General features: G+C 40.6%; 1 protein-coding gene across 1 annotated transcript in view; it reads left to right on the top strand.

Annotated features, from left to right (window-relative positions):
* The window catches only part of mmp24 (matrix metallopeptidase 24), an 81,821-nt gene that overhangs the window by 36,834 nt on the left and 32,117 nt on the right, over positions 1-12,870 (top strand). Inside the window, 2 exon segments of the mRNA XM_034705150.1 lie at positions 6,101-6,200; positions 6,607-6,811. Of these exon segments, the coding sequence (XP_034561041.1) occupies positions 6,101-6,200; positions 6,607-6,811 (305 nt within the window).

Below are 12,870 nucleotides of genomic sequence, written 5' to 3'. Positions count from 1 at the left end.
TTTAATACAGAAATGTGACTCCCTCTTCCCCTCCCTCTCTTTGTATCCCTCACCACTCTACCCAGAGCTTTATTGGTCTAATATAAATTACACCGCTCTCATGAGACCCTGAAGGTATCCCGGCTCTCCTGCATTACAGAGACCCACTCTCCAGCGTTACATAAAACCCACAGAGTGAGATCACAGTCCTATCTGGTTACCCCTTACAGTATCAGAGTCTCCTCAGACCTCGTCCTCATGTTTCACCCGCTATCACCTGTCACATTCCTGCAGCTCAGTTTTGTCTTCAGACCGGCTGGGTTGTTCAGACCAAGTTACTGTAATCGTTAATAACTTAATTTTTCTTCTGTAGAGGCGCCAAATGCTAACCAGGGCCCGCCTGTCTGATATCACTCGTGTAACTGAGTTTGGCTAACTGTTTGAGGAGACGTCATTCTGCCCGTGTTATTGAGTTAATGTTGACATATTTAAGGTGAAGTTTCTCGCCCATTTCACTCCTCTCATCATGATCTGTCACATGACTTATGTCCAAACTGGTGTCTGAGAGTCAGCTGCATACTTCATGATGACTCACTTTTCAGTCTACCTTTCTGTCATTCTGTTTTTCTATACTTAACGTCCAATGCTCCAAATATTCTAACTACTCTTTCTTATTTTTACTCTTGCTTTTCATATTCAATGAATAGATCTATAAGTTTTAATGTTCCATCTCTGTTTAAATCGTGCTTGAGGTCTGTACACTTTCTCGTCTCCAGCCCTGTGACAACAGTAACTTGTCATCAAATGAAAACACACCATTGTCTTCTGCGTGTGATTTTCACATCACTGCACGTTAGCATTCGGTCTGTGTGCCCACAGGGTTAATGAGTACCGGATCAAACGGGAAAACACTGTCTTAAACCTGGGTTGCTTAATTAAGCATTTGCAGGGGTATCTACTTGGGGTCGAGTGATTTTTGTTTTTCAGGGCTGATACAGATACTGACTATTGGTAGTCCATGAGACAACCGATATTTGAAACCAGTATGCTTTAGCGGTAAACATATTTCCATCAAAATGTAGAGTTTGGACCCATCATTCATAAAAACTTGGCTACTTTATTACTAATCAGTATAGCTGGATACTGAATGCCTTTTTCAGGTTGTGTATGTATGAACCAGAAGCATGAGTGCTCAGATTTCTCACTTAAATATAAGAAGCAGTAATTGTTGGCGGGACATTAGGAGAGACAGAGTGGTGAGTGAAAACAGATCTGGCAGGGATGACACACCTGCAGCAGAGCTAATGTAGCACACTTTTTAAATGATTTATTTTATCTGTGTCGATAAAATAAAACGCAGATACATATAATGCTGATAACCAGTCCACCTCTAGTATCTGGGATGGCTGCAGCACTACATGCATCTTTACATTGAACAGTCATATGACACACAGGTGCCGACTCAGCATGCACAGCCGTCAGTGTTCCGTGTTGAAGTGAGGGGCTGCACACAGGGATATTAGACTGTTTTATTGTAGATTAATAATGGAGAACAAGAAAGTAGTGACAGCATGAAGTGTTTCAGATCATATAACTGGCTTTGCATGTCCTGCGATGTGATAATTGTGCATGCACACATCACAACTGCAATGCTCAAACAGCATATAGTCAGCCCTGATCCTTGGGTTTATTGAGCTTATGAGCTTTCTGTTTTTCAATCAAGTCTTCCATTTATTGCTATATTGTTCTGATAATGGTTTTTAACATGCTATAGGTTTATACGCTGTTCCGTGATTCTTTCCCTTTAGAGCTCTATCATTCTATACATGGTCTTTGTGCTTCTGGTCACACCATGTTTGTGTTTTTTATCATTCTGTTGAAATCTTTAATCATCAGGCCTCATTGGAGTTGTTGATTGGACCATGTCTTGCACCTTGGTACACTTTTAAAAAACAGCTGACACCAAAACAAAAACAAAAACAACTTAAATTAAGTTATGTTCCGTTGTTTTTCAGCATGCTCACTTGAATTCTGCGATATTTCAGGATATTGATCGGCTCAGTCAGGAGGATTTTCCTCTCTGCTCTGAGCAGCAGTTTTGGAGCTGGAAAAGCGTGCTGACACGACACTGACAGAAACGCAAAGAGACACATTTGGAGGAATTTCAGGGCTGCTGGCAACTGTGAATTATCACCCCCTGTGAGATGCTGTAGCAGCAGGATTATGCAACTGTAGGTCTCCAAATGAAAACTTTAATCTGCCTCAGGATAGGGAGGTGAAATTTAAAAAACAGCCGAGACGGAGAGAGGAGGGGGATAGACAAGGGAACAGACAGAGAAAGCAGAGAGATGGAGCATATGCAAGAAGGATGCTTTACTTTGATGTTGATGTCTCAGTTTGTCTTAACTTTCCCGCCAACAAAGCACATCTGATTGAAACTGTGCTAAAGAGGAGAAGACGTGGAAACAAAAAGTTTTTCCTTTTTCTGCCTGAAGGAACTGATTGTGGGAGATATGCATCTGTGTAGTCTGAGCTGATTTAAAGTAAGAAACTTCAAAGATCACAGATTTGTTTCATCTATTTTTAGCCATACATCCAGGGATAAAGGTGTTGCTTTTGTCCTGCAGTTTATCCAGACTGAAACAACTCAGCATCCAGTGAATGGATTCCCCCAAAGTTTGAAACAAGAAGCCATGTTCCTAAAGAGGAGGAGTCTCTCTGGTTAAGAGCTTTACCACTGGACCCTTCTGAAAATATGGGACTCGAGCGGTTCATGTGACGCAGATTAATAGTTCTTATCTCTGTAAGAAAATGTGATGGTCATTTGTATCGAATGTAGCGCCAAGATCTAACAAAAAACATAAACAAAAACAACTATCAAGTAAACTTTTTAAATTTGACTTTCTTAGATTCACATTTAATCAAGTTAAATATATATCAGACTCGGCATGGCAGACTCTGTATGTCCCTTTAAGGATGCTCATAAATATAATTTAGTCAGATTGCTGTACCGGAAAATTTTCTTCACCATCAGTTAACCTCTCTCTCTTGGAGCAGCCTCTCACCTTATTTTGATGTCTTTTATTTTCATTTCCTCAAGTACATTCTTTTATTTACCTGCATGTGAGTTAAGTGTGCTTTCTTCAGTCATAAACCTCTAGTGTTAGAATTGTGCATGAGCCCATGTGTGTACTAATCTATCTGTCTGTTATGCACGAGTGTGTGTGTGTGTGTGCGTGTGTTGCGCGTGCGGGACAGTGCGCCATCTGTGTGTTTTTGGCCACAGGTCATTTGGACAGCTTCACCACCGTAACGTTCCACACCATTTACTCAAATCAGACAACTGCTACCTTGCTGTCTGCCACACACACACATACACACACACACACACACATTGCCAGGCCTTGGGTTGGAAATGTGGATTTCTAAGCACATTTTATAAAGGGATTTGCCAGCAGACAGTTATGAAATGCAGTAAAAACATAACTCAGGGGATCTCAAACCTACTGAAGTCCACTGTCAGCAAACATACATTTCTCAACATCATGCAGTATAAAATTTAATTAAGTTAATTTAACAAACAGTTAAAAACTGATGTTCAAAACCAAAATGTAATAATTTACTTTAAGGGTTGTTTACAGAAGTCGTGAGCTGTTTACGTCAGGACTCACTGCAGGACGTTGCAGCAAACAGTCATGAAGTCGAAGAAAAAGGCTTACATTTGCTGAACCCTGAGTCTGTGTGCTCCTTCAAGATTAGCTGAGACAGCACTCTCTGTCTAAACACACAGGCTGCTCTTAAAATATATATTCCCTCTGACTCTGCAGCAACCTTTTCATGTTTCCACTCGTCTTTTATATCTGAATTACTCTGAATGTCTTCACGAGCCTTCAACAAACTGAGATCGACCCCTAAAAACTGAACAAGCAAATGGGATCGATCAAAACTGGTGCAGTCATCAGAGAAACAATTACCTTTTCTACATTAGTGAACTTTATTTTGAAAGAATTCGACCAAAAAATCCCTTAAAGCACAAACAAAAACCTAACGTCACATACTCATGTTTGCCACTGTTGAACATTTAGCCTGCAGACGACTCTAAACTTCATGTGATTTACAGAATATATTGTGCACATATAGGAGGAGTAGGAGTGCAGATACAGTAGAGCTGTCACTCAATAACTTCACTTCAAAAAGGCAAACAAAACCTCAAGAGCTGTTTTCTCATTATTCATTCTAACTCAGAGTGTTTGGTTTATTGATGTCTTTAATTCAGGAGAACTTGATCAGATTAACAAACACTGTTCCTGTAAATGTCCAATACTTTAACCTTTTACCTTCAAATAATCTGCATCTGATCATTCAAATCAGGTCCTATATTTTATCCATCACAGCCCACAGCAACAAATCTACACTCCCAGCATGACACACTGCCCAAGCTCTCGTAAACAATAAACCCTCCCTGCTTCACAGACTCGTATATTTGCATCAGGAAGCTGCTGTGCGCCCACATATGCGTGTTGAATGTCATCAACTGTGTGATGTGCTCATGTTTATTTCTATAATGGTTTTTTTCTGGTTTGGAGCAAACATTTACCCCCTGTAGAGAGGCAGACTGTGTGAGATGAACTCAGCCGCTCACTTTGCTGTCTGATCATGCTGCTCTTTCCCCCTCTTTCTCCACCCTCTTGTCCTGCCTTTCCTCCTCCACCCTTCCCTCTCTCCGTCCGTCAATCACTCCATCCGTCCTCCAACACTCCAGTTTGTGTTGGCGCTGTCGGGGAGCAAAACTTCAGTTTATGTTTTTTTAATGACACTATATGGCGGTGTTATCTTGCAGTATATAGGCAGTGAATTGTCTGATAAAACATGCTATCTGGAATCTTTGCTCTCCAACAGCAGAATAAACATGGATGGCACGTCTCTTCTGTAATTACTCTGTAATGACCTTTCTGCCTCCTTTGTCTCTTATAGTTGCACATGCTTCAGCGAACACAGGGACAAAGGCTTAACTGCATTGCTGTTACAGTTTCTGAATACAAAACCAAAAGTACGGGCCAACACAATTTCATTGAATAAGACTCCTGATAATAGAAAAATAAACTAGAAAATGAAAGAATAGCCAATAAAACATGCACAATATATATTTTTTAAAGCGCAACAAAGGAGCTGTACAGTTTGTGCATCTTAATAACCAGTCCTTTGTTTGTCAAAGCAAATTGTAAACACTGTGGTGCACAAACACAGCCACTATTGAGTTGATTATTTATGCAGGCATTAATGCTCATAGAGGAATGACTTCTCAATCAGGCCCATCAATCCCACAGTCCTCATTAGTCCAGTACTTCAGTTTTATACCTGCAGAAGTGAAAGCACTCCCATTAGTTTAGGTCTTGTTCAAAATGTGAAGCAGTAAACCTGCAAAATCAGAATCTATTTATTGCTTAGTAAGTTTTCACAAACAAGATTTCGTTGTGGACACAGTTAAAAGTTAGGAATAAAAACATACAAATTATAAAATGCAATAAGCGTTTGTACAATGGCTGTTGTGAAAAAGTTGTGCAGGAATGTGCAGGGTGATGTTGGAGTGCATATATCTTGTAGTACTGATTCTATAAACAGTGTTCATGTGTACAGACAGTCATGAAGTCCAGTCTGTGTTAATGTAGCGTATAAAGACTGAAGTGAGTAGAGACGAATCTGCATTAGGAGACAATGGGACTACAAGACCGTCTGTGTTCTGTGTCATATGAATCATGCACTCATTACTGATGGGGCTGGTAGCAGAGAATGTACCGCAGCCTTTTGGCCATGCCTTAAAGAGTCTGTGTACAGCATGAGACAGGTTGGCCACAGTCTTACCTGCATGCCCCAGGGTCCTGGAGAGAACAGGTCCTGGAGAGATGGCTGGCTGCAGCCGGTTTGCTTGTAGAGGCTACAGGTGCTGTCATTTTGCTGCACACCTGTCAGATTTTGGGTTTCAGGGGGTGACAGAAATAGTGCAAAACAAGCCAAAGAATGGGACATTTCTGAAGCTGTTAACCGTACAGCATTGTACATGCTCCTGTAGATGTTTTCACATCCTGTGTCTGATTGTGATGTGCTTTTTTGTCTCTTGCAGCATATCAAACTTCACCCCTAAAGTGGGAGAGAAGGACACTCAGAGAGCGATCCGACAAGCCTTCAACGTGTGGCAGACCGTCACTCCTCTCTCCTTCCAGGTCAGAGAAAACTCCACGTGTTTGATGTCTTTGTGAATTTATCTTTCATTTATCTTATTTATTTCAACATAACGCATCCAATAAATCATGATCAAACACCTGAAAACCAAACTCAGATTTTTGCTTGTCTAACTCTTTCAGTTGAAAACGGTCAGCATCCTTTTTTGACAACATTCACATTAGCCCGAAAAAGCATTTTTTGTGTGAGATAGATGTTTTGATGTGTGCATTGATTGGCTGTGAAAAGATAAATGTAATCCTTCTGTTTCATCAGCCCTTATTTTCTTCATCTTCTTCGCCCTCAGCAGCTGTATCCACACAGCCGTCGTTTCACTGTGAGCTCTGTTTCTGTGTGTTTGTCTGTCACTTTCTTTACTCCACTCTGCTCCTCTCGCATCTCATTCAGGAGGTGCCGTACTCGGAGATCAAGAACGAGGGGAAGGAGGCTGACATCATGATCTTCTTTGCCTCTGGTTTCCATGGTGACAGCTCTCCATTCGATGGAGAGGGGGGTTTCCTGGCCCACGCGTACTTCCCTGGTGCTGGGATTGGAGGAGACACACACTTTGACTCTGATGAGCCCTGGACGCTGGGCAACGCCAACCATGATGGTGAGTCAAGTTTTAAATGTATAGAAGCTGAAGCTCTCTTTGTTCCTCTTCCAGAGGTGGTTGACTTTCATTTTAAGGCTGGTCAGTGATTTTTAATCCTGTCTGATTTTGTATTCTTAAACTCCAATCAGAGAAAATCACAGCCTCAGTGAGCTGCTGTTTTTCAGCCACCTCTCTCTTCTGTTGTGATGATTAAACTTGGCTTGTCAACCATGTTGGATTCATGGCTTCCTCACTTCATACCATCGTCCAGTCTGGAACCAGTGCCTTCAATCAAAAACAGCTAAAGTTTCGCCAAGAATGATACCTTTTTTATTCAACAAAGCAGAAAATTAAATCCATAGACTGTAGAAACATGGACTTAGTCTCAGTGACATCACCCATCGGTTTCTGCCAAATGATGACAGTCACCATGTTGGAAATGCTGACTCAACCTAACTTATGATCAACCAAGACAAAGGCAAGAGGTTGAGCTGAGGCAGCATAACCCTCATATAATCAATACTGATGCATTGTATAACAGATTCACTCCCTGCACAGCGTGTATGAAGAGTTAAATAAGCCATACGGATCAAACCCTGTCTTATGTCAGGCTGTGAACATGTTTATTTCTGCTCTAAAAGTTAGCATTTAAACATGGGACCCAATGGAGATTCCTCTATTCATGCAGCCAGCCTCAAGTGGACACTTGAGGAACTTCAGTTTTTTGGCTTAATTTTTCAACACCAGAGGTTGCTGCTTGAGTAAATTAAGTAGATGTTAAACTCAGACCTTTCTAAGATCCAACATTTTTCTTGTGCTAGGTAGATACAGTATCTCTGACTCAGTGTAAGGATGACTATATTTGATTGTAAAGAGAATAACAACTGGTAGATACACTGAATGAAGCCGATTCACCCTAAAGATCTGAGCCACTCTTTTGGGGATGTCACAAAGGGCTGCAGACTGAGCTGCTGCCAGTGTGTGCATTGTTGGCTGACATATAGGATACAATTATTTTAGTGTTGTAAACATCAGGCTGTTTTTTTCAGAGGATGGGACACCTCCAAAGATTCCAACACACCAACAGATAAACTCTATGGCCTTGAAGAAAAACTCCTTCCTTCCAATAGAGGAGTAAACACTGGGGTTGCAAAGATCCGCAGAAAGGGTGACTGATATTAACGTGCCTTGGTCAAAACGAACAGTTGATGGTGCAGTTTCAAAGTTGTGATCTGGTTGACTGAGGTTTTGCTTTGTTTGTTTCTCTGCAAACTCTGCTCAGTGTCTTTCAAGACTTGGGAGTCGACCTTTTACCTTTAGCCTTCAAGAGTAACATTAATCAAGGTGGCTGACCAGGTAACGTTAGCCAGCTCACAGGGAGAAAACAACAAACTTTGTCAATCACAAGGATGTATTTTCTAGGATATCTACATCTTTAAAGGTCTCAGAAACAAACAGCCCAACTCAGTAGGGTCAGCAGCACAAAGACATATCACTGGTCCGCCATTGTTGTTATTATCCTTCTACTCATGCATGGCTATTTGACCGGGAATGTAACACCTGGATGTTTTCTCCATCCAGGTTAATGGAGTAAAAGAGGAAGTTTTGAACAAACCTAATTCTTAAAGCAACAATCATTTGCCTTGAGACATTTCAAAAACAGCTCAAGTTGAAAACTCTAGTTGGCTGAATGTCATTAGTCTCACATGAGACTACAAAAACCTGATTACAGAAATCTCTCTTTGCCCTGAATACATTTTCATGCCGGTCTCAACCCTTAAGGCAAAGGAGGAATAATTTATCACCCATCTTGCCTTGTTATATTTATCCTGAACAAATGGGGATCATCCAACTCTCTCTGCTTATCCTTTCAGGTAGATGTCTGTTCAACATGAGCATGCTTCTGCTCAGGGTGTTCATGCTACCACTGCCAAGTGCTCGCTCATGGTCAATTAATGCTGCGTCTCTGAGGAAAGCAAGTTCAGGTTCATGATTTTTGCTTTACAAAGAAATAGAATTTACTTGAAATAAACAGAACTAGACCTTCCTCTGCTGAACATGATTTATGGTTGTAAGTGAAGGACATTAATACATGAAATAAAATGTGTATGGATGCTGGAAGGCATGAAAAAATGTAGCTAATGTTAGAGAAAGGTTACACAGGAGAGAGAGAAAACAACAAAACAAACGCACCCAGCATGGCATCCAACACTTGTCCATAAGGAATGTTATAAAAGAGAGAGAGAGGGGGGGGGGGGGGGGGGGTAGAATAACCTTGAGTGTCTTTGAATAACATAACTTTATGTTATGTGTAAGATCAGAGTACCAGGAGTCATCATGATCTCTGACAGAGGTTAGTTTTAGAAGTGAATGACAGTCGTGAAATACTGATTACATGATTTATCATTGACTGATTAAAACATGTTATTTTTAAATGAACTGCTTCAAACGTAAGAATGTCCTCAGCCACCGCTGTGCTATCTGTGAGTGCCACTTAGTCACTGGTTGAAAAATGGAGAGAAAGAAAACACTTCACTTTGTAGGTTTTTTTCCCCAAGTCTTCTATCTGTGTTTGACAAACGACTTATGCCAGATTCCCTCTGCTTGAATAACTAACGTGTTGATAGAGAGGGAGAGACGCAGAGAGAGGGAGTGATGGAGGGGGGAGGAATCTGGTTTGAGAGATTAGCAGAAAAAAGAATTAGCTCTGACAGAGCAGCTCTAAATTTGCCATTCCACATTACAAGATAGTAAGTCTTATTTGAGAGTGAAACTAACCCAGGAAATCTGCAGATAGTTTCAGGAGGCGTGCATTAAGGATGTTTTACTGTGATGTAACATATGCATTCTTAGATTCTTCCAAATGAATATAAATCAGGTTAATATGGACAGAAAAGTGATGCATGATCAGCCACCATCAGTTCATCATACTCTCTGTGTGTAGGACTGTGTGTGTGCTGTCACCTAGCTACACCCTCACCAACGTCTTTTTATCTCTAAAATCCCTCCGCACACACACGCAGAGTAATTGAAAGATTAGAAACTAGATAGTGAGACGGCAAAGTTCTCAGAAGCTAGGAAAACTAATTCATGGTATCGGCTTCAGAAGGACGTCAGGAGGACAAACAGTCCTTATTTCCACCTCTGCTTACAACCTGCCAGTTTTTTTTCCTGCTGCTGCTGAGGGACGGTCTGTGATTAACCTGCTAACACCCGCGGGAGAGATGAAAAAACTAGCCCATCAAAGACACAAGACGCTGAAACGGCTGAATGCTGGAGATTTATCCCCCGTTCTGTCAGCACAGGTTTTTGCAGCATGGAGTCAAAGTTTGTTGCTCAAGTTGGAAGAAATTAGTCTGTTAGGGATTGATGCTTAAAATTAGGCTCTGCTCACACCTTGCTCAGCATCCCATCCTTACCACCAACAGGTCAATGCAAATTCTTGGTCGTTGACCTGAAGCTATAAAAAAACAACCTGGTTACCTCTTTATCGTAACCTCTGGACCCTGTCCTGTTTCTCATTGTTTTGCCTTTTAAATCAGGTGATGATATTTGGATGAAAAAGAAGTCTTCCAATCTTGTGGCTCACAGTTACTATTTATTTTTTAAATCAATGCTACTACTTCTTTCTAAAAGCCTTCTTTATTACGCTCTCTGCTTTTAATGCTGAGATGGTTAAAGCTCCTGTGAGGACGTTTTAGCTGTTAATGAAACAGACTGAAATTATGCCTCTACATGACAAACAAAAACAAACAGACCATCAGCGGCCTGATGATTCTTTTTAAATAGATATTTGTAATGCCTTTAACCGCTGTCACCTGTAGGTGACGGATGAGGGGATTGCAGTAACAGCCTTCATTTACATTTTCCACATCACAGATTCACAACAGGTGATCCTGGAGGCAGGCCGAGACTTTTCATCAGCAGAGAGATTACACCTTTTGACCACAGGGGACGCCAAAATCAACACATATCCAAAGTGTCTTTAAGGAGCTTGCTATCCAGACTGCATTTTAGGTTCCTGTGTCTACCCCCCACTCATATTCCTACTCTATGTTGTCAGAATACAGTGGCACGGTGGTGCAGTTGGCAGCGCTGTTGCCTTGCAGTAAGAAAGTAGGGCCTTTCTGTGTGGAGCCTTTCTCCCTGTATCACAGTGCAGAGGGTAACTCAGTCACATGCTTATTTGTTCTTATTTATCAAGGTGAAGTTTTTATTTAATTTGAAGTCTTTTTTTACTCAGAGTCTAAAGTTTTCTTTTTTCTTTTATGTATTTTATAGTATTGCTTTTTCTTTTTTTAATCAGATGCCTTGTTTTTAACCATTTCACATACTAACATGTTCAAGCATGACCTTGAAACCTCCTTGAGTCCTTGAATGCTTCATTCTTGAGGTAAAGGTCAGCAGTGATGAACGGTTCAAACAAACAAAACTTCTATTCAGCAGACTCAGGTTCAGTCTGAGTAAAATCTTGACCTCTTTTAAGTGTTCTTCTTTTTTAAAGTTACGAAACATATCTCAACTGGCATGCAACAATATCTGCTGTTCATGAGTTGAGTGCACAAACGTGCATAGGTATTGAGCTGCACCTTAAAAAGCTGTCTCTCATTTTATTCCTTCTCTGATGCGATGGCCAGGAACAAATTTAAGGAGTAGCAAAGGAAGGACTCGCACACAGAAAAAAAAGGCACAGAGATATGTTGGAAAGCGACAACTCAGATTCAGAATCAACAAACATAAAAGTTTTATTCATCGGACTGAACCTAAATCAGCTGTTGCAAGACCGATGGCAATCATTCTACTTCACATCTGGTAATCTGCGGCATTGTCTTGGTGATTCCTAATAGTTGTGGTGGAAACATGGATCAAATCTTCATTTATGCAGTTATACCTTCTGTCTTAGAGCACTGCATCCTATCAATGAAGGACTAAACATGTCATGTCTCCTGTGATTTTTTTGTCTCTGTGCCATTGCACCCCATGTATATTTAGTGCGTCAACATTCATTTGTGTTTGTATCATCATATGTGATGTAGTGTGTGTGATTTCATCCTATGATAATACAACAGTGGCCTTCACAGGTGCTCAACAAGCCCTTAATTAGGGACTGGTTGCACCTGTGGAGTGAAGAGGGTTCACAATGCATGCGTCACTATGCCCTGCAGAAAGGTTCATGTTTGCATTTGTCGTCGGTTCACCTCTACTTCATTTAATGAGGATTTTTGCAATTATGACTCCCTTCATTTCTGTTGAGTCCTTACTTTGCTTCTCCATAAGTCATGAGATGCAACTAAAATAGAAGAAAAATCAGAAGTGAATACTGAATATTGGTTATGCACAGAAATTGAATATTAGTAGAACATTTCAAAGCAAGTACAGAAGTCGCCCAATTGTCATTTACCGTCCGGATATCAGGATTTTTTTTATCGAATATTTAATTTAAATGCCTGTTTTAATTGTTCTACACATGGGGTCATATGTTATGTTATGTTGTTAACATAGTTAAAGTAAGGTCATTTATAATGTCTTCCTGTTGGCTGTAGATTCAGTTTAATGCTCGATCCGTGTGTCCTGGATTTAAACTCCACATTCAATACCACTGATAATAACATGGTTAGTGGTTTACCTCCTCATATGCAAGTCTTGGGTCTTACTGATTATGGCATCCCACAGGGCTCAAATCTCAGGTACCTTCCTTTTTCTGTTTTCTGCATTATGCACCTACTAGAAGCTACCATACAACAATATAACATATCAATATTTACGCTGATGACACTTCTTTTAACCTGCCTATCTATTTTTTATGATGTATCAACACTCCTGTAAAAGATGAATGTTACCTTTCTCAGGCTGACTGAAGCTGAGGTCATCTTTACCTCGATCCATGTCGGTGCTCAAACTGATACCATTGCTCTGGTCCCCTGGTTCTGAGGACTGCGCCAGAGGTGTTGTGGTGATATTTGACTCTGACCTTCTGCTAGAGCTTCAAAAAAAAAAGTCTAGTTATGTTTTTATCTGTTCAAGAATACCTCAAAATACTAATTATTTATCTTCTCTTTATAAAATCAACATTAAGT

This window comes from Notolabrus celidotus, chromosome 1 (assembly GCF_009762535.1).
Source record: "Notolabrus celidotus isolate fNotCel1 chromosome 1, fNotCel1.pri, whole genome shotgun sequence".
Classification (NCBI taxonomy): domain Eukaryota; kingdom Metazoa; phylum Chordata; class Actinopteri; order Labriformes; family Labridae; genus Notolabrus; species Notolabrus celidotus.
The sequence above is the reverse complement of the archived record's forward strand: the minus strand, read 5'-3'. Positions and strand labels throughout refer to the sequence as shown.